Below are 26,564 nucleotides of genomic sequence, written 5' to 3'. Positions count from 1 at the left end.
GCCACCTTTACTGACAAGTTTGCCTTCATAAGACGACCATAAGTTGAAGATGAGTTTGTGTATGACGCTACGGCTAAGTTTGAGGTGATAACGCCTCATGGAACTGTGCAGAATTTACAGTATACAAGGAAAGCATTGGACGGGACACTTGGAATGGGGAGCTATAAATACATGCCAGTGAATTCTGGCACTGACACACTTCTGGTCTCGTAGTAGGAGAGAGAGAGTGAGTGCGTGTGTGTGTGTGTGTGTGCGCGCAACAAATTTAACTTGGGTTACAATGAGACTATGTTTGAATGGAGACTGATTGACAAGCCTCATCTGTTGCAAACAACTATTTTAATGGACCAATGGTGAAGCACTGTTACAACAGGTTACACAGGCTGAATCTCATCAGCCAAAATTAACTTTTCCTTAATAGCAGCCACTTATTTAAACAGTGAAAAACTACTTCAGTGACAGTTGCTAACAACAAAGAAGGGATTGCAGATTTTGCAGTGCTGCTGAAGGGGTCCCATTTGAAATTACAAAATAAAATGCTCTTCTGAACATAATTCAGTCAAATTAAAATTCTGGGACTGCTAGTATAACAACATTCAAATCATTTCCTTTTCAACACAAGTGCAACAAGTACAAAGGCTTTTTAGCTGTTGAGCAGAGTGACAGGATGCAGCTGGAAGAGAACTCCTCTGGTCTTTCCAGCTCCAGGCTCTACAATATCCATCTTCAGAGAAGGATCAACCTGTGGGACCAATACACAAACACGTTTAAACACAGAGCTTGAATGATGAAAATAGCATATAGCAGGGTTAATGGTCAAATGAAAAAAGAAGCACTAATGTGTCCCATACCTGGTTCCATTTGTCTTGTTTCTGGTAGTACACTGGAGTGACATCTTCCCGTGGTGGTGACTTGATGAACAGTCTGCATTACACAATATAAAGTTCAGATCAATAATTGTGCACACGTCGTTTGAATATTTAAAACTTATTACTGATTTCTGTGGCTGTATGAGAGTGACCTCATGAGGCGCTCCCGGCAGTCCTCCTGCAGGTGGCTGATCCTGTCGGGCCCCAGATGCAGAGTGCCACTGGGCCCTTCACACACCAGACGGTTTATAGCCACTCGCAAGGCATTAATCTGAGTAGAAGGAGAACCCAGAATTAAACCCAGAATTAAAGGGGACCTGTTATGCTTTTCCATATTTTCAGTCATATATATATATATATATATATATATATATATATATATATATATATATATAATCATCATATATATATACATATATGTATATATATATGATAAAATAATGTGTTACAATGTCGGATGTTCATATTAAACTTGCCCAAAGTGTCAAATAACGAGGCAAACATATCTAGAAGTAATCCCTGTGAGCAAAAAGCACCAGCTTCAAACTGCTCTGAATGCTCCGTTTCCAACAGTTTTTTCTACTCTCAGCCTGAGCCGATGTCGACTCATGATGGATTTCTTTATATGGTTATCTGCTCCACAGCACACCAGTTCACTGCTCCACTCCAATAACATTATGGCATTCCTCCATTGTTTTGGGGGTAGTTATGTCGAGCCATGACTTGAGTCAAGTTGGCACGCTGTGAGTGTTTTCCATTACACAGCAGGGCAAAGTGAAACAAGTATTTTACCTGTTGGAGGTGTGCTGGTCATCTGCAGCTCTGCATCAAACAACATCATCACAGGCTGCTTGTACTATTGCTCCCTGTATTATTTCTAACTGATCTGCTGAACAAAGCGCTCCAAATATGTTCATATCTTGTTGGGTCGCCTGGTTTTTAGCACCACTAATGAGGCTCTGCTAATTTGGTGAGACGTTTAATTTCCTGTAAATTCTTCACAATAAATCACAAAAAATCTCCTGTTATTTAGTCATTTAAAAGCTTTTAATTTTTAAGCAGTAAAGCAGGAAATGTTGGGTTCAAATCAGCGTTAACTTAACACGACTCTGATACGGCTGCCCCTCAGCAGGCTTCTAGAAAGCTAAACAATCAGAACAGAATGGCCTCATCGGGAGGGAGGCCTTAAAAAGACAGGAGCGAAGACTGCCTGTGAGAGACAGAGGTTGAACTGAGAGGCTGCATTAAGGGCCAGTATAAGATAAATAAGGTTTTTTTTTATCTGTGAATCATGCAAAACTAATCTATTGGCGTCCCAGAATAAAAATATAAAGCTGGAAATCAGCATAATAACTCAACTTAATACACATTGGGGAGTGCTTCAACATGTCATACTGACATTGGCGAACTACTGTAACTGAGTGCCGTATATAATCAGCAGCATACATACAAATATGATTTGTAATATGAAGACTTTGATTGTAATACTGCTAGTACATCGAAGTTTTATTTTGGATATGTACTATTAGTTACTGGGGTACTGAGAATTTCTCAAAGACTTACATTCCATGAAGAAAACACTTCCATAAACCAGGTCAATTCCATAAAGTGACAGATAAACTATTGCTCTCTCTCTGAAAGAAAGAAATGCTTTCTAAATCCCATGTATTTCAGTGATGTAGCATTTCCTGTGCAACTGGGCTGTGTTTGGTTGTTAATGTGGCGGAGGGGAAAATAGTCTTAACTTTTGAGGAGACACAGTGTGAATCACCTGTCAAACCCTGAGAGGCAACCAGTGACAAAGGATCCAGTAAACTCAATCGATGTGTCTATCTACTTTTTCACTGCAGTCAATCACATCACATCTGTCTCTCTCCTCTTTGGAGATGACTATTACCTCAGTGATGTCTTCAACATCAAACTTGACGTCGAAGGCGAGTTCGATGTCGTGCTCAGGTAGGATGCCCTCTTGTGTTTGACTGTTCCAACCCAAACCACAGAGGGCTCCAGTGTAGCAGGTCCTCTCTTCATTAGTGCTAAAAAAAAAATGATCAAAGAAAATATTAGCATGTGTGTTTGATTGTGCTGTCTTTAAGGTGTTAAGTGCTAAGTTTGTGTGTCTGACTGACCGTAACTCCATGATGGGGGTGAAGAGCATGGTAATGAGTGCAGGCAGTCCAGGGATGTCGGGCATGAGGGACGTATCTCTCAGGAGAATATGTGTACCTATAACACAACCCTGCAGTAACTGATTTGACCACTTAGAGGAAGAGGAATTCCACAACAGACTAAAAAAAACATACAGCTCCTGACATTCTTAAGATTTATAAAATCTTTGTGGCTAAAGTGTTAGCAAACAATGGCCTAATTAGACATTCCGCAGACACAATTTGGAGTGGGCACATGCAAGTCCAATGTTGTTGGTCTCTATTACCTTGTTAGGTAAACATCTGGTTCTTTAGCTACTAAATGCTCCAGTATGTTCACCAGCTAGTTGCTAACTTTATCTGCTGTTTGGTGCTGGGCAGGTAGTGTTTTTTTAAACTTTTTCTAGAAACAGCAGCCTGCTATTGCTGGAAACAAGGTTTAAATGAACAGAATTTGAGGGCCGTAAAACAAAGAGAGACTGCACAACTCGGTAGTGCTAAGGGGAACTCCAGAATAGGTTGATAATTCTCTGTTGGGTCGTAACAACAAACAACTGCAAATTAGTATCATTTATTAGTGTCAGTTAAAGCTATAAATTAATGCCCATTTATCCCTGAGTGCAGCGTTATCTGGCACCTGTAGAGTTGACGGACACAGTCCCAGCCACCAGCATTCTCTGATGTTTATAGTGAGGGTTTTCATTCAGAGCCAAGGAGTTGATGCTGCTCCTCTCTATACACACTGTCCTGGGAGGACGACACACCCATGAGTAGTTAGGGGTGGAAACAACAACCAGCAAGTTTCATTTGGTCTTGTTGTACATGAGACTTACTTGTAGGTCTTGTGGCTAAAGCTGTGGAAGTTGATTTTATGAGGACTATGTGGCCCATGCAGGTGAACCTAACGGTGTCAAAAGGAAGGCAGCATTTAGACACCACATGATGTATTTAAGTATCGACTGATTATTGTGATTCACAGCTCAAGTCACTGTCGTCATTGTTCTGGCTGGCAGACAGAATGGGTGTGCCTCTGGCTTACAACCTCAAAATGAACAGCACCACATGGTCTGCAATGGCTCCATCTGCTGGACAAACTGAGAGAAACATATAGTGCTCTCATAATGCATCTCATGGATGCCATCATACACCCAACAAAGTATCAGTGTCTCAGGCATTCAGATAGTGTCCTCTTAAATCCCTCAAAACCAATTTTTATTTTACAGCTTTCTCTTAATCCCTGTTAGTTTTTCATTAGATTTTCAACCACTTCTTAACATTGCTTTTGAAAAGTGTAACGTAATCAACAATAGACAGATATTTTGCAGCTTTTTTGAAGACTAGATATTTTATATTATCTTTTATTAAGATACTATCAAAATGTGCTTTAGCCTGCGGTGTATCTTGCCTTTGTCTTGGAATAAGACTGGCGGCTCTTGGAGAAGTGGGCAAGCAGGTTGTCGATGAGCTGCTTCTCCTCTTTCTTGCGCTCCTTCCAGGAGCTGCTGGCAGCATTGGGGACATATGTGCCTGCTTCCATGTCTTTGTACAGGGATATCAGCGCCTCATGGTTTTGCTGCAAGAGCACACAAAAATATGCAGAATGAAGAAGGCACACAACCCCGGTACATGGCTGAGGTATTTTAGTTCAATTGTATGTTTTGTCTCAACACATCAGGTTTTCCTGCAGTGCTTTACGGTCGACTTGGGCCCAAAAATCCCCAAACAACTTCATTATTCATTCCTTATATTTTCATTAAGACAGGGCAATGTTGCTTACAGTATCCTACAACAACATCTGCTGGGAAAGATCAGTACTGCAAGTACAAAGGGAAACATTTTGAAGAGTCATTGTGTGAGCAATGCAATGTTAAAACACACACAATAATATCAGCATACCTGTAAAAACGTCACAAACAGAAGCAGTGTATTTAGTCATATTTTGTTTCCGCCGATACAGAGCATTTAGATTGAGAGCAGAGAAGTGAAATGGTACCAAAGTGGTTTATGAAGTTTGAAAACATAATGTACATTTACATTTATTAATTTCATATTCACTATTAACTTTTGTCCAAAGCAACATACAAATGAGGTACAATCCAAGCTATACTAGATCGAGGAGGAACCATTCAGAGTGACTCAGCATTCAGTTCCACGTTTCACCTGACACAAGCACTTGTAGGTGTTTGCAGTAACACATAAACACCAAGAAGAAAACTTTTTAATGAGAAAGCGAGCCTGAGAAGGATCGAGTATATCAAGTGAGAAAATACTCTCAGGGGAGGTAGCTCTGTTTTCAAGCAATTTTTGAAGATAAAGAGCGATTCTGCTGACCAAATCGAGTTCAGCAACTCGCTCAACCATCGAGGGAGCAGGTAGATGGGTGCTGTGGTGGATGTTGTGATGTTGTTTTTCTACCCAAACGTGTCACCTTTAGAGCGCACTGTATCTTACATGAATCCTTGCTGACTACAGCTGCTCTTCTCTCAGGAGAAGGAAACTACAAACTGTGAGCACACTTGTCTTTGACTCTAAAAAAAAAACACATTTTGCACTGCCTAACTAATTTAATGTGAAAATCCCAACTGTTTTGTCACCTTGGAGTCAAAGTTCTCTTCGACATTCACTGCATGTCCCTCCGCCACCAAGATGTCTGCCACGCTGGTGTTTGTCGTCTCTGTGTTGATGAGCAGCTGCACACGCATCACGCCGTGGAGGATGGAGTACAGCGACACGATAAGTGAGCGGCCTTTCACCAGCGTGATGAATCGGTCGCGGGCGCGGCTGCTCCACTGGTTCCCCAGGATGATGGACTGGGCTGACGGACGCATTCCAATAACTTGGAACTCCTGAGCCTGAGACCACCAGCAGAGTGCCCTTGTTACTATTCATTCGGTTTGGACAGAGAGCATAAGGATGCATTTGTTTACTTGAAAAATGCCTCTATTTATAGTATTACTACCTGGAAGGGGTGAGACAGGAGGTCAGAAGGAAGCTCCCTGAGGCTGCTGCAGGCAACAACTGCTGTGTTGCCAAAGTCCAAGAAGAACACCTGCAGAACAACAAGATATACTTTGCTCTGCTCATTATGTAACATCAACAACTGCTATTATACACTCCTGTTGAGAATGATTTTCCTATGTTCAACCCAACAGTGTCAGTGGTTGACATGATCAGTGATGCTTTGAATATTGTAGTTTTCTACTTATTCTTTCTTTTTCCCTCTGCTTTTCTTTCAATACCTTAAGCTTTTGCTGTTGCACGTGTAGTGAAACACATGAAAGACGCTGTATTGAGCTACCACAAACACATTAATGGAATAAAACTGTGTAATCCATTCTTCCAACATGTCAGAATTCTGCAAGCATTGAAAGAATAAATATTAAGTAACTTGCCAATAAAATAAACATACAGTGATATGATTTTTAGAGTTGCAATGACTAGTTGATTAGTCAATTAATTGACCGACAGAAAATGAATTGACAACTATTTTGATAATGCAATAATTGTTTTAGTCCGTTTTTAAACAAAAACGCCAAATATTTGCTTGTTTTATCCTCTAAAATGTGAGGATTTGATGCTTTTCTGATATTTTATAGACAAAACGATCAATCAAGGAAATAATGGGCAGATTAATTGATAATGAAAATAATTGTTAGTTTCAGCCCTAATAATTTTATAAACTGGCCTTTTATCACCAAGCAGGCCATTAAAAGTCTGTATTTGCTGGAACAAGGGTAGGAGCACTGGACAAAAGGCAATTTAAAATTTTAAATTAGTAATTTAGCTTGAATTATCTTCAATTTCTTTATCACACTACAAGTTGTAAGGAGTGTGAAAGCCATAATGTGCTGACAATGTTTTTCCTTTGGCATGATTAAATAAGAGAGGTGCTGCCAAAAAAAAAAAAAAAAAAAATCAGACAAGAGAGAAGTAAAGGAGATTGTTGTAAGTAATTAATGGGTGCCAGAGAATGGTGTGTATGAGTGATAGATACCTCGACTGTATTGCCACGCATGTGCAGGATCTTGGCGCGGTAGTACATACTCTGCTCATTGATCTCAGAGTAAGGAGCCAGACACAACAGGTTGGGGTAGAGTGACACAGTTACAGGATGCAGCGTACGTATGTTAATCTCTGCTGTCAGATGGCGCTGCTTCTCCAAACTGGCTTCATCTGCCTGGAAGCCCCAGAAATGACCCACCTCCACCACCTGCAGTAATCAGAGATCATGAGAGGTTAATTTCTTTATAGACTTAGTCAAAACCCTAACAGCAGCTTAGATGTAGAGGACTGACCTCTGTGATGTTGACAACGAACAAGCGGCTGAGAGGAAGCTTGTCTGGGTCAATGGTGCTGCTCACCACTCCCACTGGGCAGACGGTCTGGCTCTGGAAGTCTACGTTCACTCTGCACATCAACATCACACAGAGAACTGGGCGTCATTGTGATGTGTGCTTTCACTTGCACTGAGCTCAAAATGGCAAACTGTATTTACTGCGGCTGTGACATTGTCTGTCATAACATTTTAATTATTTTACAGAGCTGCCTGGTAAGTTCCTTTGGTTAAAGGTTGAAGCATTAAAAAAGATGCCAAATAATTACCATGGAAAATGTATGACATTACTGAAATATGGCAATATTATGTAATATTTTTTAAATATTACTGTTAAAAGGAACACCCTGAGAATAGTCAGTGAGCTGCATTGTTGTTTCATAGCTAATAATGTGCCAGTGTTAACATATCTCCTGCCTACCAGAAGGAGGGAGGATAGCTGGTGCTGTCTCTGCCTAAAACTGCCCGTCTTTGAGTCCAAGTGATTGCTGTGCAAAGTCATGCAGAGTGCTAGGATGTCAGATTACATTAAGGCTCTGTGCAAGGGCACTGACCAACGCAGCCTGTGGTGCAGTGGGTCCCACTTTCCAAAAAGACGGTCTCAGCCATCAGAAGAGAGACAAAGCTGAACCTTTGTTCTTTGTTCCTTTTATGAAATTCTCTGCTAATATAACATATTTTAATTCATGAAGCACCTGATTTCACTCACTCACATAGACAAGAAAATAGTTCTTTTCCATAATGTGTGAATAGAGCTGTACCGTGAGTATTTCAGGTGAGTTATGTTTCTATTCCCAGCACAGTTTTCTATTTGTTCAAGGGGGTAAACAGACAGCTCCATGGGAGGATTCTGCTGGGCCAGGAGGAGGGCAAGCGACACCTCAGGCAGCACCCCCGAGTCCTGGGATGTCCTGTAGAACTCCACATATGCTCTGAACACGCACACACAGAGTCAGATCATGATGAAGTCTGTACATTTCAGTGTTCTACATAAAAAACTCATCAGAGTAGATGCTGAGACATGATGTCAGATTCAGCCTTCAGTACCTGGAGCTTTCAAAGGAAATGGTTTTGACTTGTCCACACAGGCGGAAGAGAGACTGCAGCTGCTTGTAGTACAGAAAACTGTATGGAGGGAGGTTCCTCACCTGGACACAAAATATAGCCTGATGTTACACAAAATTCCAGCTTATTATATAGCAACACTAAATGGTCATACTTTATTTTATGGAATACTATTAAGACGTACTTTGCATCAAAATCGACAAAAACTAGAAATATTTTCTTTATTAGACAGTAAACAAACAGTTAAAACCTAATTAGACACCATATACCTAAATTATGCTGTAATTAGAAACCACATAATGCTGTATTAGACCCAAAACATACTATACTTGGAGAGTATTTTACCAAATTATACTCTAGTCGAACCAAATAAGAGATCCTAATACACTGTTAGACACCATTTTACAAGATCATAGTCTAATTAGAAATCAAATATAATGTCATATCAGATCAAAAATATGCTTCAGTTAGACACTATTCTACTCTTAGTACCAAATTATGCTGTAATTAGACACCACATCTAATGCTACCAACACGGGCCTATCATTGCTTAATTAATTAGACAACACAGGCTGTAATTAGGTGAATTTAATGCCACATTGGGCATAGCCTTTATAACAGTCAGACCAAACACTGAGAGCTCAGAGGAAAATACATTTATATAACCTTTATTTAATAGTTTCAATTTCTTACAGGGTCATTTGTTGCTCATTAGAAGAAAACTCACTAAAGTCAAACCACATCAGGACACGTCTAGTCGCTACTTCATACGTCCCTTATAGCCTGGATGTTCACTGGAGTCCTGTGGAGTTTGTAGGTGGTAAGCCTAATACATGCTTCCTCAACACTCTACTTACATACCAGTTAAGACATCAGACCCATGTTAGTATCCGACCCCAGTAACATTAGGCTATGGAAGCTGCCAGACATTGCATCTTTATTTCCCACTGTTAGATCCTCAATAGACTTTCTTAGAGGGTAATTTGTGACACTTTACAACAGAACTGTAAAGTAAAGTGAAATCACATATTTGCTTTATGTTTTAAAATGGTCCAACCAACTTTCTGTTTGACCCAGATGACTGTTATACATCTTTACGTGTCACTTTCAGGATAATCCTGATAATAAATTATATATAATCACATATTAGACACCACATACAATACTGTTATATTTTATATATATATATATATATATTTTTTTTTTTTTTTTTTTAAGTACCTATTAACAACATGAAATGTTCTGCCTGCTCTAAAGATTTCACAACTGTGGATCATACCATCACTGTTGTTCTGGGGTTGAAGCCACTCAACTCTCTGGAGGCCAGGTCTTCATCCATTTCCCCCTGAACAAAGTAGTTGGGGTAGTAGGCACCAGCGATAACCACCTAAGACAAGGAGAAGTTCAAATAACTGTTATAGGTGTGTATATAAAACTTGGACTTGGGAGATCATGATGTACATCCCACCATCCATGTCTTGACCAGACTCATACGCAACACTGACTAACTTGTAGAATGAACTTCTGTTTGTGTATGCTGGTATAATCCGAGGGTTGAGCGTTATCCGGCACATGCATGTTGAACTGGTGCACACGTCTCTTCAGGTCCTCATACAGCTCTGCAACCTGGACAATGAGGAAGGCTGAACTACAATATTCTACTGGCAGCTTAATTTCAAAATATTAGCTCATTGAGAGCGGAGAGTATTTTTTACATATGAAAAACAGCACTGTGCAGCCACAAGCTATAATCAACAGTAGCATTCAATTTTAGCAAATATTTAATTTTAAACTTAGTCAATAATAACTTTTATCTGACTTAATCACATCTGACTTTGTTTACACTTGTCAATGAACTTCTTTATAAACTGTTTAAATCTTGCCATTAAACTTTAAATGAAAAAAACATAGGAAAGTTTTTAGCTTGGCTGTACAGCTGCTACTGAAAAATGACACTGGCTTATACAGATGACATATTCCCAGTCTGTACCAACTTCAGTAAAGCCTCTGAAAAACACCTAGAAGACTTTAAAGACTAGGATGGGTGATGACAAAGACTTCCTGTAAAATGGCGGCATGATTGTGACCAAGCTCTCTGCATCATCCTGATTCTTAGAGTTGTCTCCTTACCTCTCTGATCCTCTTGATCTGAATGAAGTTCTCTTTTCCCCAGTCCAGCTCGTCCTAACAGGAGAGAGCAGCAAAGGCAAAGAAACATTAGACTTCATGGAAAAATACAAAAGTGGACAGGGTGCTGGACTATTTATGATGCTCAAATCAAATGTTTTAATATTTTAAATTTTAACATAGGCAGGGAGACAATTATCCTCAACTTATTAGCGATTAAATAAACCATCTAAATAGGGAAAACACTCATTACATCTACTACTCCTTTGCAACTGCTCTGTAAGCTATAGGACTGTGCCATAGGTCGTTCACACAGTACTATATTAATTCATTACCAAGGAGACAGATCAATCGTGTATATATTTCATAACCAATCTTGAAAAAACATTTGGATGAATAACTGCAGTGTTCAGTGGTGGATTTGTAAAACAGCAGGGGAAATTAGTTCTTTTCTACCTGTAAATAATATGATCAGCACATTTTTATGTATTTGTCTTTACAGTGAGTTCATTTTTGGCTGTTTGTTTTGTTCACCTTCGGATGTCTAAGGTGTCCTTTCTTTTTGGAGGTGTGCCATGCCTAACAGTAAGAGACAACAGGGAAGTGATGTCAGCCATTAGGCAAATATGTAAATACCTCAAACAGCACCTTGCCATTGAATTGGCATCAAACACGTTACCTTGAAGACGTTGACAAAAGCTATGGAATCACTTGGAGTGCCACGAGCAAAGGCCAACTTGCTCCTGGAATTTCAAATAATTTTCATTACGTAGAAAAAAAACTGGGGGATTACACAACAACATGATGTCCCAAATACCACTTTGTTGGGACACAAAAATTATCTATAATGACAGCACGAGAGTCTGAATTGGAGCAGCTGTTGAATGTGACTCACCTTTGGCCGGCAAGCTGCTGCATGGATGGTATGGCAAAGAAACTCTTCAGAGAGTGCGAGGCAGCTGAGGATAGGAGCAGTTGTTATTGGAATTCGTGCAAACAAGCAGGCACAAAAATATGTTACACGCACACAAACATATTTCCAAAAGTGCAGTCATGATATATCGATGACCGAAGAGCAAAACCTTCTATCTGAAAAATGCACTTTTTTGAGAAAACTTGTTTAAACAAAACTTGTTTTCTTGCAGAATGCTATTTGTAAAGGATACCCAATACATAATACACTGTTTTTGGACTATATTACTATATTATGTGGTATTGTTTACGGTATGTTTGTATGGTTATTACGGTATTGTTAACACATAATGTGGTAATATAATCCAAAAAGAGTGTATTATGTATTGGGTATCCTTGACAAATAGCATTCAGCAAGAAAACAACAGGGTTTTTTTTGTTTTCTCAAAAAAGAGAGCTCTTCGGCCATCGATAATTGTTGACCAAGCTATGCCTCTATGATTGTGAACACTCATATGCATAACTGCAGCAAATATCAGTAGGATGATGACAGACTGACCTATGATAAGACACTCATCCAGACAGCCAAAGATGTAGCCCAGGACAATCATCTTCCCTAGGTACAGGTCCACAGGCAAGTGGGCCAGCACTCGGCCCAGGAACGTCAGCTCACCATCCTCATTCTGGCCCCTACCATCACTTTTCGAAGATAGGGCACCCATCTACAGAATAAAATATCCAGCTAGTGTCAAGTCAACAGATTCTTCACAAGTTAAAAGGTGTCTAACCAAAGTGTTGAATGCATTTCCTTCCTCATAAAGCATTTGCAAAGGCAATTTTTAAAATATCTTAAATCCTGCATTGTTTAAATTCATGTTTACTAGTTTGCAGTCTTCTTCCCTGCCTTTTCTGGTACATTGCTGTGTTTCTTGGTGAATTACAGCCACCAGTAGGTCACTGAAGTATTGTGAAACCATTGGCAGGACAGTAGAATGCATCACCCACGTACACGCTCGCTCATGTTTGTCCCTGTGCGATTTTCAACCTTTCATCTAATTTTCATCTTCCCAAATATCTTGCTTGCAGAGGTCAATCTACATATGTTCTTGATATTGTGAATATACTTTATCATTTCAGTAGAGATAATAAAAAGGACAGTGTAGAGGCCGATTGAAAACAAAGGGGGAGAGAGGAGTATGACATGCTACAAAGCCTCCCGGCATAAATAAGCCTTGGGGTTCATGTGTTTGGTTGTGTGTGTCCGTGTGTCTGTCTGCAGCTAGTCTCACACACTACTGGACCCATCAGGCTAATATTTTTTGTGCAAATTTATAACTATATGCTCAAGGACCTCTCGTGGTTGCAGTGATTCACAACTGTTGAAATTTATAATGAGTTTTCCGCCGTCACTGACTGCTGACTCCTCACTAGGGCTGAATAATTAATTGAATGTTTATCGAAATCAGAATATGTCCTACTGCAATTTTCAAATCACAGGAGGTGCAATGTTATCATGTTAAGTTACCGCCGATGCAAACCCAACATTTCCTGCTTCTGCTTTCCTGCTTTATATTAAAAGCTTTTAAATTACCAAATAACGGGAGACATTTATTGTGAAGAATTTACAGGAAATTAAATGTGTTCTTCACCAAATTAGCAGCGCTTCATTAGTCGACACAACAAGATATGGAGAAATTTGGAGCTATTTGTTCAGTGGATCAGTTAGAAATTTTCAGGGAGGAAGAAGACACAGTGATGATGACGTCTGATGAAGAGCTGCAGACAACCACCATCTGCTGTGTGTGCAGCAGATGACCATATAAAGAAATCAGTTACGAGGTGATGTCAGCTTGGGCTGAACATAGAAAAAAAACATTGGAACTCAAGCATTCAGAGCAGTCTGAGGCCGGTGCTTTTTTCTAACAGGGATTACTTCTACATACATTTACCTTATTTGACACTTTGGCCAAGTTTAATATGAAAATCTGACATTGTAACATTATATTACATATATATATATATATATATATATATATATATATATATATATATATATATATATATATATATATATATATATATATATATATATATATATATATATATGTATATATATCTGACTGAAAATAAAGAAAAGCATAACAGGTCCCCTTTAAAGGCTAAATGTGTGTCAAAATAGCATTTTAAATTAAATATTGCCATGCTGTAGAAATGTCCTGGCCTCCACATCATATTCTATAGACTTAAGAAAATATCTTTGTTTGATACAGATCCCTGAAAAATCACACCATTATCATCGTAATGTTTTTCAATTAAATGAGAATAATGATGTAAAAATTATCATTCCCTCTAATATCACAAATCATATCGCAATTGCAGTCAAAATAATCATAATTAGATATTTTTTCAAAATTGTTCAGCCCTACTCCTCATTCCTCTTAACTGGCTGGTAGGGGCCGGAAGTGATCAACAACCACAGCAAAAGGCATTTCCAGCAATTGGCTATGCTAAAAATAAGGCTGTTGCAGGCCACATTTTTGCCTTTGTCATGGCTCAAAAACGACATCCACAGAAAAGTTTGGTCTCATCTTGAACCAGAGCATCTGCAGATTAATTCTATACCCAATATAATATGATCCATTAAAGTTAGGTACAATATGAGATGAATAAATCCTCATTTTTGTTAGCTTCACCGCCATCTTGACTAAGGGAACTGGGAACGACAACTGAGTGAGATTCAACTCTTCTTTGTTTGGGAAGGGAGGAGGTGGTAGGGAGGGTTTTTATTTTGTGTAGCATGTTACAACAAAATGGTCTAAATAAATAACAAAATTATCTAAACAAATAAGAATGTTTAAATTGAGAAGTTTGAACTTGTTCATTTATTGTTACCTTATTAAGTTTATACAGTTAGGAGAACCCAGGAGGACACTCAGTTACAGTACCATTATACTATTCAATGCATTTTAAAGAAAACTGAGACTGTACATGCCCCCAGACACACCTAGCAGAGATCTGCACTCTACTGAGTGCACTCCACTAGTTATATAATAAAATGTTTATATTTGTCAGTGATAGAAAGAAACCAAAAACAAACACTTCTCCCACTTTCCCTTCCCACACAAACACACAATGACACAACTCTGCCCTATATAACTCTCACCTAACAGACTTGACAATAGTAACCATCGCTGACTCAAAGCTCCAGTCGGAGAACTCAAGGTCTAATGCTCTGTGACAGAACTGGGTGGTCAGCTGCCCGCCCAAATAAATAATAGTCATCATTACAGCCATGCCTTCATACCTACTTGAGTAGACATTAATTGCTCTCTCAGGGGAGAATCATCAATCTGCACCATTTTTGTACTGACCTCTTTGAGCTGGAGCACAGTCCGCACTATGTCACTGAGGTTGGGGGGTGAGAGAGCTGTGGAGAGGAGCGAACGGGGATCTCCCATGTCCAGAAGCTTCACCTTTAGCATGATGGTGGCCAGGGGGGCGAGCTGAGAGGAGGGGATAACACAACATAGTGTGATCGTCAGATGAATGCTTAAAACAGTGTTAAATAATCTCCGGCCAGTGGCACATACCAGCATCTCAGGGATCATGTAGTCTGGGATTTCATTCCTCCAGAACTCTTTGGTAACAAGACGATAACAGTAGCCCTTCGACACTCGACCTGCCCTACCTGATTGAGAGAGCAAAAAAAACATGAGGACGGACGTGAACAGATACTTACACTTTAGAGGTCAAGTTCTGTGCTGTAGTTGTTGTACCTCTGCGCTGGTTGCAGTTGGTCTTGGATGCCCAGGTGAGACGCAGAGACTGATAATTGGTATCTTGGTCACAGACCAAGTGGCGCGCCAGGCAGAAGTCGATCACTGGGTGACAATAAAAGAAGCATCAATACAATTATGATTTTTTTTAAAAACATAATCACCCTAGCTAACATTAAAACTGTAATCCTCCAGATTTCATCCTGGTTGATTTAATGTCACCTGTGGTTATCATGGTAACAGCAAGTGCATTTTAATACTACAGCAAACATTCCTTGAGCATCTACTTAAGTCAGAGATACAACAGAAGAACCCACCATATTTGACGTCTGGAACAGTCACCGAACTCTCTGCGATGTTGGTGGAAAGGATGACCTGTGAAGATGAGGAGAACATAAGTACAGCAGGTACTGACAACAAATGTGAGGCAAAAATAAAATAAATGGTTCTTACCTTCCTGTATCCAGGGACAGGGAACAGAAACACACCATTCTGCTCCTCCAGAGTCACGGTGGAGTGGAGAGGATAAACCTGCAATCTAAAAGGTAAATATAAACATTCATCACAAGTAGTACGTAATGTAGGTTAAATACTTGGCTTTAAGAAAATAAAGCCAGCAAAACAGACAAAAGAGATTAAGCATTAGGTCCCATGTCCAACAGAAACCTCAAAATTAGGTATCTAAATCAAACATCTTACACTTTATACTCTGGTCATTTTCAATGTGCCAAACTCTTAGCACATTCTAGAAAACAACAGTGGTCTTTCCTTCCAAAATAAAAAACAGCTACTTCTGTGCGAAAAGATTAAATGAAGAGGTTAACTCAAAGCTCACCTTTTGTGGACCAGCTTGGCCAAGGCCTCCTGCATGTAGCTTATCTCATGTAAACCAGGGAGAAAAACCAGCACACTTCCTCTCTCTGCCAACGTCCTGCCACCTTCTTTCTCTGCTTTGCTGCTCACACACAAACGCACATTTCAACACATGATTGACAGGCGGGGGACAACAATGTGTCTCCCCTTGCAGTTAAGTGTGCTAAGACAGCAAGAATTCACCTGGAATCTTTTCCTTCCATCTCATCAAAGCTCTGAATGAGACTGATGGCAAGATTGTAAATCTCAACGGAGATATGAGGGTCATCTGAATTAGGCAACTCAACCTGGTAAAGAAAAACATTAAATACACACAAACACTTTGGCTACGCAATATAGAGAACAGCAGCATCAGCAGACATTTACCATGTCCTTACCCTGCATGGGAACAGGTTGTGGAGATCATCCAGATAAAACTCCTCAATGGCATAGGGTGCCCCCTCCACTTCAAACACATATGCCGGGTTCATCTTTCCACGGACTGGAGTGCCGAAGTACTCAGCAAACTGTCTGCAGTTAATGGTGGCTGACATGAGGATGATCTGAGAAAACACAGCTTCTATGAGCGAGAGTTCAACTAATGCCAAAAGAGGGCAGAAGAGGGATGTTAACGTTGATCTTGCGATTACCTTGACATAACGAGAGTTTGAATGAAGAAGTTTCCTCAAAACCAGCAGGAGAAAGTCCATCTCCTCAGTGCGCTCATGAACCTTTGGCAAAGGCAGAATCGATAAATGGCCAAAAAGCCAAGAATCACTGATTAGATATTAGCATTAAATGATGAAACTGTGCCCCTGCAGCAGCATAAATATAGATGAAACCAGAGGAAAACCAAATAATAATTACAACTAAATAAAATGTCATAAAAAAAGTGAAGGAACTGTATTTTTACCATTTACTCATAAATGGATAAGAATATTTTTGATTCAGCATGAAATATTCTAATTTGGCCTACTAAAAAAATAGAAACTCAAAATTTCCCTTATAAAAGTCAAGCTAACAGAGAAATGAACATTTACATTAGAAATGATCTGTCTCATGTTTATGCACCTCATCTAGAAAAATATGGGAGTACTCCGTGAGGCACTTGGCTGAAACCAGTTTTTGAAGCAGCACTCCTGTAGTCATGTAGATTAGTCGAGTGTGTTCAGTAGCCATCTTCTCCAGACCAACCTGAAATACAAATATGTAGCATTGCATTCATAAATCTGGACACAAATTCTTATTAATAATTATCCCATTATTCTTAATTACCAAAAGCACTGTGTTGAGTAATATATTGTGACTCTAAATTTCATCTCATGGTCTTCTCATGAATGCAAATAATTTTGCTTTTAATATGTCAACTAGAAATTAATAATGTAAGCTTGTCATTGTGGGTGTATGTGATGAGCTATTGTGTGTAGCTTTGTATTTTGTATGAGGTGTCCTGTGTGTTTTTTGATTTGTACTGCTTGTTATTGTGCTGTTATGTGTTTTCATTGTGACCTGCCGAAGGGACTGCAGATGAAAATTAGCTGTAAGCTAACTCTGGTACAGTACATCAAATGGTAATATTTGTGTTTAACACTTTTCATGGTCCCAATAAATACATAAATAAATAAAAATCTTTTCTTGAAAATGTTAAATAGGTCATGTTAAAGAAATTAGGTCTCTTCCAGTCTCAATCGATAAGGTTATATTCTGCTTCCTCAGAATGATATAAAGGATTAGCCACAGTATGCTTATTCTACAGTACATTCAGACCTCATGCCAGTGTCTTACAAACTACAGTCTGCCATTGCCAACATAACTATTCTGGTCAGTCTTGGAGAAAATACCAGTGACCTGAGAATAAATTCACTGCAACCCTGCGTCCGACCACAGGGAAATACTTTTTGGTTCACCGACTCAACTCTGAGCACAAAAGAACTTTCCATTTACTGAGTGCGTGACTTTCACAAACTAAGAGGAAAAAACAAAACAGGAAAGGGGACGAGCAAAGAACTCTCCCCTTGCAGCAGATAAAGAATATGCTTAGGATGTGCAGCATAACCTGAATATTATGTCTCCCATTAACATGCACACTAATATTTGACTATTATTCCAAATATGACAATATTCTGAATTTGATACAGGTCACGTAAACAGCATATTCTGTTTTGCTATTCCGAATGTAGCATGTAGAAAGTAGCATGAAGACAGACAGAGAAGAGAAATGAGGAGAGTGGAGAGCTGTTCAGGGCAGGCTGGAAAAACAGAGCGTGCCTTCTCCTCGACGGGGACGGAGGGGATTGTTTATTATCCTGACATGCAACTGTGGACTGATGGTGATGACTCGGTGTGATTCACCAAAAACACTCAGCGGTGTTGTAAACATTATAGGACAACCTAGGTACTGAATGTGCCTGTAACTATAAATACATAATAACAGTCATATCAAAATCACTTATAAATAACAGGCAGCAGCTCATGAATGTTTTTCACCTCACTGGTTTATTTCACTGCCTGCGGAGATCTTGTGATTTCCATTCCCACTATTGCAGAGGGAAAACCCTGAAAACCCTCTGCGTGTAAACGGGGATATTAGCAGAATATTCATTTTCATCAGTCATGTAAACAGCTTAGTAGGAACATTATCTTTTTCAGAATAAAGACACTTGAATATTTTGTGCATGTAAACATAGTCATTGCTCCCACTGTCAGTGACATCATCTTTGACTCCAGAGGTCTGCAACAAGCGGAGGAGACAACAGTCATTAGATGTGCTGTTTCAGAGCTCTGTGCAACACAGCCAGACATCCTGACAGCGATGCACAGACATGAGCTCGGCAAATATGCGTATACACACTCTTTCTGAGTTGTGAGAGGATGTCATCTGCCTTTTGAACACAGTGTGATCTTAAGTGAATCACTGCAGGTTAAGGCTGGCTCAGTACAGACTAACTACTGTTACATGACCTCTGCACAGGGCTCTCTCTCTCTTGGATATTATGGTTTAATTATTGTGTAGGAACTAAGAACATATTGTAAGTGCAGGCCCATGTATGTGTCTGCACTTCACAGTTTAAGTAAATCAGATTTTGTCTGAATGTTGCACCAACCTGATATCCCACCAGACTACCCAGGGTACACTTCCTCTGTGTGGCAACCCATCGGGCAATACTGGTGGCCCCAATTTTGCGTGGTTGGGTGACCACAATGTTGCACGAGGCATTTTTCTCATTGTAGTGGTCCAGAATGTACTGTGGCAGCTGGGTGGTCTTGCCACTGCCTGTGGCTCCTCGAATGATTACTACAGAGTTGTTTTCTATGAGAGAAATCAGCTGGAAGCAGGCAAACATACACAAATACACAACCACTCAAAAAGAGAAACAGTTCACAAAAATAGAAACCTCATTTGGCTATTTGCACTAATATCATTGCAATAAAAAAAGATATTTGAAAGTAAGTCCTGAAAGTTATGAAACTACTGGATGTGATGGATGTGCTAAGCTGATTTATTACAAGAAGTCCAGACTTAATCATCTGCATTAAGAAAGTGCAGCTTACACTGTGTCCTAACAGCAAGCGACTGTCGACTATCACGTCACATCGCATAACATCGGACGCTCTCTGTCCATACCGAATCCATTAAATATGCACTTCTGTTAATCACGTATTTATCAGCTGTGCACTCAAAATCAGACTGGAGACGTAACCACTCAAGTAAAAGATGGGTGAGTACTTGCTATCCTTAGTTTGTACTTTTCAAACAGAATACACGTTTTATATTGTGATATTTAGATGTTTCTTTACTGGAAATGACATACAATATAGCCAACAGCAACTTAACCAAAAACTTCCAGCTCCCTGGCGATCTCCCTCCAGCCAGTTGCTACCTTATTATGTTTCTGTAGTGAAATGAGGAGGTATAGTAGAGATAGCTTCTCATTTCAACCTAATGAATCAGCTGTTCCTCATTCATGACTCACTTTCAACGCGAGCGACAGGTAGTAAATAGAAACAGGGCGCCCGACAAAAGTTCAGCTCAAAACGGTGCGCCGCATAGCGCTGCGCAGCGTCGCTTGAAGCCAGTTAAGACATTCCAATAAAAAATAAAGCAATCAAACTGATTTTGTCACTGACGCTCACGTCACATTCAGTTAGGACACAGTGTTAAATGACAGCATGAGCTAAAATATTCACACACCATTCTTCCATTAGTCACCATTAGACACCATTAGTCGACATCAAATTTTAAACTAGTGAATTTAAAGTTAGCTGTTGTCCTGCAGCATTAAATAACTTTGTGTTTGTCTTTAGCAAACAGTAAAAGCTTAAGTGCACCAATGTCCTGAAGACATAATCACAATCTCAGAGAAACTCCTAACATGAATGAGGACTAGAGTGAGAGGGCACTTTCAGACCATCACGCAGTGTGGTTGAGTAGTAGACTGGTACATTTTACCTCCTGTCTGTTTTTGGTTATGGGCAAGCTGGGGTACTCATAACTCGCAAGTGGAGGAGGAGTGGTACCTGAGGATTCAGAATCGAATGCACAAGAAACAGTGTTCATAGTCTATGACAAATTCTACATTACATTTAACTATGTAAGTTTATATGATGCAAGAAAAAAATTCAAGTGAAATTTTAATACTCACTCCCAGTAGGTACTTTTTTTCGGAAATGCCCTCCATCAGAGTTTACATTTTTCAGGCTGCCTTCATCAGGAACCTCTGATGGGCTGAAAAGAAACATAATAAAAGTAAAGTTTAAGCAGTTTGTACATTTTGAGCTTCCATTAACCAAGGAACTGGAATGACGTCAACAGTCACTCGAAGACAAATGGGGAAAAAAAAAAAACACAGAACAAATTTGAGTCACTATGCGTAGGACTTGAAATTCATATGGAACAGCAAGTTTCCTTCTCTCTCCTCACACAGTATGTGACAGACATTTCCTCTTCAAGATTTTAATTCTTCAAAACGATGAAAAGTGGAAATAAAGAATCGAGTGTGACAACAGTTCAGCTTACACCTGCTAGTTTCATCTTCGTAAGAATGCCTGTCAAAAGTAACATTGGTTTGTCACTATGAACAAATCATTTATATAATGCTTGAAGTGTGTTTTGTTGTCATAATCAACAACAAAGCACTTCTCTGTTAACCCTGACTGCCACGACTCTAATTTGAAAGCTTTGAAAGCTCAATTTCATCAAACAAGACAGTTTTGTCGGTTTGAGAGGATCCTAATTGAGTAGTATGGTGGAAGGGGTTGTATCACGTAGCCGTGGTTCCAGAAGTAAAAATAATTTAAATTAATGTATAGATTACATAGGGGGGTTTATTGTGTGTGTCTTTTTTATATATATATTTATAGACAACAGATGACAACCCACTGGAGAACTTACAACATTTGGATGGGCATGAGGGTTGGAAAGCCAATTACAAATCAGAAGAAGCATGTTCTGGTAAAGGCAGGCTGACATTAGATGCTGAGCTTTACATAAATTATTAAATATATTTAGCACCTTTAATCAATTAACTTTCACGTCCTGGTTCAATGGAGCAACTGTGGTGCTGCTTTTTATTTCTGATTGCAATCATGTGTGGCATTCTGGATATACTAGAATTTGAGCTGGCGTCTACATTGCTACGTCCATTGCGGTTAATGGAAAATGCAGCATCTAATGCTATTTGACATACCAGACAAAGAAAACGGTATTTCTCAGAGACAAAGATGAGGTTTTTTGACCGCATTGCCTGCTACTCTGATTCTATGTTGAGCCACTGAGGTTATCATTAAAAGTTAACTTCAAATGCTAGCTCACAGTGGGATAAAATACCAGGAGCTCTGTCCACTTCACTACACGCTGCCATTTCTAACTTTGCTCCGAGTCTCTGCCTCCTCTCGTCTTTCCCTCTGGCCGGCTCGACCAGGCCCACAGCACTGTAGCTCGGAGAGCATTCCCAGTTGTCTCTGCCCCTCCCTCTCTCTCAACAAGGGGAGGATTTTATCGCAACAGCAGGCACAAACCCTGACAGTACTAAGAGGACCTCAAACACAACACACACGTGGCTTGTGGGCACACACACACACACACACACACACACACACAAACACTCTCGCCCTCTCCCTTTCTCTCCAATGCACACATTTCATGCAAGCTACAAAGCAGCTGACCTTACAACAAAGCTGCACAGTGCACAGAGGAGAGTATGGTGAAAGGAGAGGAGAGGTGACAGCTCTTAGTCAGTTAGCAGTGTGTGACTAACTCTACTGGGAAAAAGTCTGCATGACAGAGGCAGTGGGAGAGATAAGACAAGGACAAGACAATAACTACAACACAAAGAGAAAAACATTTCCAACAACCAAGACAGTTGAGGATCGCTGCCGACTCTCGAGTGATCTGCTCCTTTGATGGCATTTGACACCAAGGGATGTAATAGACAGCGAGTGAAGGGATGAACATGGACAAACCCATGGACACAAGGAGCTCGAGGCTGTACTCGGTGATAAGCTCATTTTTGATCAAATTCTGAATATCTCACAGAGACGTCAGCGGTGCAGTTTTCACCTGTAAGTACAGATCTTTCCATACAATTTACAGCCAGATGTTATTGTGATAATTCCTTCTTACACATTGGAAGACTAACAGTAGTTCAAATATGGATCTCTTTTTTAAGTACTCAACCAGGAGTTAGGTTAAATACCTGAAAAGCTCTGTTTTGCTATCTCACAATGTGTGAAACCACACATACAGTTTGTGTTCGTGAGGCTGACCTATGACCCTGCAGGCTGTGTAATCCATCTGAATCCCAGGTGGAAGCTGTGTTGAATCCATCAGCTTGAAAAAAGGGCCAAATACACACACCTGGGACATCGTCCTTTGCAGAGTTTGACATGAACTGAAGGCAATCATAGCACACATCAGGCGGGGACCAGAGGTCAGCTTAGTTATGCTGGGATCATATTTCACTGTCAACCTTAAATTTTAATCTTTCAAACAATTCTGGATAAAATGAAAATCATATATTCCAAGTAGAGGTTGCGATTTTCTTGCATAATTCTCATTATGGTCTTTGGGGCTGAAAATGTGACCCTGTTTTTAGTCAAAGGTGCAAGCTTTTGTAAGAACTAGGGTTGGATAAATTCACTTTGTTCTGGTTTTTTGTTCATTCTCTGAAGGTAAATTTCCATCATTACTCTTCCATCTGTCTCATGTTAGATTTTTTGTTCCTGCTGCATCTACCTTTGCACAACTGGTCTTACTCTGTCTTGCCAGTACGTGCAACTTGGGAGAGAAATTCACACTTAGCTTAAAGCATCAGATATTCCAGCATATGTAAATGCAGCACAACAGTGCTATAAAGACATCATGGCCTCACAATCCAGGTTAACATTTCTTGTTTCTTCAGTTTCTCAGGATTGTCTGCTGTGACTGCCATGCCATTGTTCAACTGGATGAAATGGTCGCATGAAACAAGCGTGCAGGATCAGGATGAAGCACCATCTCTGAAAACCCCAGGCGTCTTACCCAGCCGCATGTTGATCAAAGAGCTCCTGTGGCATGTGGAGGAACGCGAGCACCTGGCGAGGGAGCTGGAAAGGGAGAACAGGCTGGCCTACAGCGCCTTGGGTCTCCACTGGTTTCAGAGGTACCCCAGATTGCGGACCCTCATCCCCACATCAGAGCTACACCAGCTGGAGTTCCTGTGTGCCCAGATCCCACCTATCCACGTAGCCAACGTGCTCTCCAGGTATTTTGAAGCAGCCATGCCATCCTCCATCCTAACATTAGTATGCTGTCAACAGCGACTAGCTGCTTCTGCATCAACACGCGGCCTGACAGCAGGCGAAGCAGAGAAGACCCAAAGGGAAATGGAGGCAGGGCAAGCTGCCAAGCAAGCCATTGTGTGTTACTGTCACAGAGGCAGGCGATGTAGGGTGTGAACATGCGAAGGTGAAGGATGCCCTGTAAGGCTTAGTAAAGACAGACTGCCAGGGTTTCCTCTCGTCATCTCTATGTTAGCCATAATGAAATAAAATATTACATGATTGAGCCCTGTGACCTACTTATTTCCCATAAAACTCACTAGGTCACTACTGTGTTCTTGCATAACAACATTACCCAACAATAACACTACTGTACTATTTTCAAAACATGTTGTTGTCCCAGATATGTCTTTCTTCTAACTATTCTTACTATGAGACAGAATTAATAGGTGCAAGGGCATATGTCTTAGATTTTGTGATGGATTAAATAAACAAAAATCAGAAACTGCCAACTGATAATGTGGGACGTTGACATTGTGTTGATGCAAATCCTTGCGACTTCAACAAGTGTTTAATTAAGTCAAAAAACAGATGCTTGGAGTGCTGCTTGGGAGTAGAAAGGTATCCCTCTGGTGCTCTTCAGTTTGGGGATCCTACTAGTTTAGAGTTACTGAAAAGATCTGAAGCACTCAAGAGGTTAATAAATTTAAAAAGCCTTTAATACTTCATGGTTACTTAGTCATAGGTAAAAACATGCCTATGCATTTCAGCCATTAAGGCTTTCATCAGGGCAAGTACAAAATGGTTGCCTTTAGACTGCTTCCTATATATGTCTTTAATTAACTCTGTTTGTCGCATCCTTCCACAGATTTCGTGAGGTGCTCGCCACTAACAACATAATGCCCTGGGAATTGGCGTCTGTCTTCAAGCGGGTGCTCAGGGACTTTTTGAGCCAAAAGGAATATGACGAAGAGGACAGTCTTTCAATGCAGCCAGGGCCGCTCCGACCAATGGAGTCTTGGACAAGCCGTTACAAAATGAAGCAGCGCTTTGTCACACCTACGGTCCCCAACTGTACAGACCACCCAAGGGAGGAGATCCCAACAATCTCCGGATATGTGGACCGGGCCATGAGGCACTCCAGCTCAGTCACCGTAAACAGGGACTGGAACCTTCCATATTACTATCCAGTTCCTCTCAGGCCCACAGGGGCATATAACACTACACTGTGAGAGGACACACTCCTCCATACATCTGTGGTCTTGTATCACAAGGAAAATCAGTCATCACATAAACAGCATGGAGACGTGATGCAAAGACTTAATTATTTGTAGGACTGTTAATTGTAATTTATAAATAATTGCTTGTGACCAAAAATGTGAAGGTGACTTTAGGCTAGGTGGACAATGTGTTGAACTATTTTATTTCTTTAACAGGTCACCAGATCTTTACAATCCCTAAAGAAATTAGCATCATTTCTTTAATAGATTGTTTAGTCTTATTGCCTGTCTTGTTAATCATCTTGTCATAGCTTTTTATATTTTTATTCAATTTGTTTATATTTGATTATTGTGTCCCCTTAAGAGTTTCTGACCTCCAGGTTAGAAACCACTGCACTGACACTTCTGATTCAGTGGCCAAGCCAGAGCTGTAATCAACAGCTGACGTTTTGTGCTATCTTTGACATATTATGAAATTTGAAGTCACTGAAAACCTTTTGACAGCCAACGTTACAGTAAATTTTGGATTGAGGGTATTCAAAAATAATAAAAACTGATTATAACTGAAAATTAGTCAACCAGATAGTGTGTAAAATGCTATATAAAATAAAATTGAGGTATTCATTGAAATCTTGGAAAACCTTGAAAAAGGCTTGAATTTAACGGTGGTTCATTTATATGTAAAAGTCCTGCACTCCAGTTTTAATGAATCAACACACTGTCGAGCTAAAAGGATTTGATATTAGCATTATATGTTGCTGTGACACATTACGACATGTATAAAGCTGGTGGCAGCCATTTAAAATGCTAAATATGTTAATGTTGGAAAGCTACCTAGCTAATTACCGGGCGTTAGCTAAAACTCAGCATCCAACACAGCTCACATTTTTCTAATTTTGCATGCATTTTCTTTAATCTAGCGTTAACTCTTCCGGCCGTCCTACTGTTTGTAGCTATGAGAAAATAAATTTATGTTTTGGCTGAAATAAAGGAAGTGACACTTGTAGCCTTGAATATTTTTTACTTGGTTAACCACTAGCACAGGTGACGCGGGATGCTAGCTAGCTTTTAGCTAACGTTAACTTTGCTTCAGCTTATCTTACCGGGTCTCTTTAAATGACAGCTCATCGAACTTTCTTTCAATCCCTTCTTCTGTGAGTTTAATATTGGCAAAAGTGGTCCCCGAGGTGAACCAGTCTGAAATTTGTTCTGCAGTGAACACTTTCTTCATGTTGCAGGTTTTCTGAAATATCGACATTTTCCTGTTGCGTCTTCAAAGAAACGTCAGTTGGGAGGTGGCTCATTTCGCCTCCTGTCGGTTGCCGTAACGACTGCAAATAAAGTTACAATCGAAATTCTTCCATTTACACAGCATGTTGTTTCTGTTAACCCGTAAATACTGTTCAGGTGGGTCAAAAAACCCATTTTGACATTTGAAAGCAATAAAAAATACCCTAAATTAACTTCTTTAAGCCTGGGATTGTATGATTTTTCCTAAAGTAGCC

At 39.9% G+C, this 26,564-nt stretch overlaps 2 protein-coding genes across 2 annotated transcripts; one reads left to right on the top strand and one right to left on the bottom strand.

Moving 5' to 3' along the window:
• Nucleotides 1-320: 320 nt before the first annotated feature.
• tdrd9 (tudor domain containing 9) lies at nt 321-26,478 on the bottom strand. The gene is made up of 35 exons (XM_044374395.1): nt 26,163-26,478; nt 20,725-20,807; nt 20,532-20,599; nt 19,186-19,407; nt 17,153-17,275; nt 16,732-16,812; nt 16,480-16,644; nt 16,286-16,389; nt 16,065-16,184; nt 15,683-15,767; nt 15,547-15,604; nt 15,230-15,334; nt 15,044-15,141; nt 14,825-14,956; nt 12,013-12,175; nt 11,437-11,500; nt 11,221-11,284; nt 11,076-11,120; nt 10,545-10,598; nt 9,924-10,040; nt 9,694-9,801; nt 8,397-8,497; nt 8,111-8,281; nt 7,312-7,423; nt 7,011-7,226; nt 5,976-6,065; nt 5,611-5,868; nt 4,422-4,589; nt 3,850-3,917; nt 3,654-3,763; nt 2,999-3,095; nt 2,767-2,905; nt 1,022-1,140; nt 852-924; nt 321-742 (listed from the first exon to the last, which is right to left on the bottom strand). The coding sequence occupies exons 1-35, from the start codon at nt 26,315-26,317 to the stop codon at nt 644-646; spliced, it is 4,035 nt and encodes a 1,344-aa protein (XP_044230330.1). The 5' UTR covers nt 26,318-26,478; the 3' UTR covers nt 321-643.
• Nucleotides 20,826-26,156, top strand: rd3l (RD3 like). The gene is made up of 3 exons (XM_044374405.1): nt 20,826-22,642; nt 23,482-23,823; nt 24,708-26,156. Exons 2-3 carry the CDS (start codon nt 23,510-23,512, stop codon nt 25,069-25,071), a joined length of 678 nt encoding a protein of 225 aa, XP_044230340.1. The 5' UTR covers nt 20,826-22,642; nt 23,482-23,509; the 3' UTR covers nt 25,072-26,156.
• Nucleotides 26,479-26,564: the final 86 nt, after the last annotated feature.

This window comes from Thunnus albacares, chromosome 15 (assembly GCF_914725855.1).
Source record: "Thunnus albacares chromosome 15, fThuAlb1.1, whole genome shotgun sequence".
NCBI lineage: Eukaryota > Metazoa > Chordata > Actinopteri > Scombriformes > Scombridae > Thunnus > Thunnus albacares.
Note: the sequence above shows the minus strand (reverse complement) of the source record. Positions and strands in the feature narration are given on the sequence as shown.

Coding starts and splice junctions, on each gene's coding strand:
- rd3l (XM_044374405.1), top strand. CDS start 23,510: ATGCCATTGTTCAACTGGATGAAATGGTCGCATGAAACAAGCGTGCAG. Junction 23,824..24,707: donor GTAGCCAACGTGCTCTCCAG/GTATTTTGAAGC, acceptor ATCCTTCCACAG/ATTTCGTGAGGTGCTCGCCA.
- tdrd9 (XM_044374395.1), bottom strand. CDS start 26,317: ATGTCGATATTTCAGAAAACCTGCAACATGAAGAAAGTGTTCACTGCA. Junction 14,957..15,043: donor ACATGATCCCTGAGATGCTG/GTATGTGCCACT, acceptor CCCTCCTCTCAG/CTCGCCCCCCTGGCCACCAT. Junction 11,285..11,436: donor CAGCAGCTTGCCGGCCAAAG/GTGAGTCACATT, acceptor TTGAAATTCCAG/GAGCAAGTTGGCCTTTGCTC.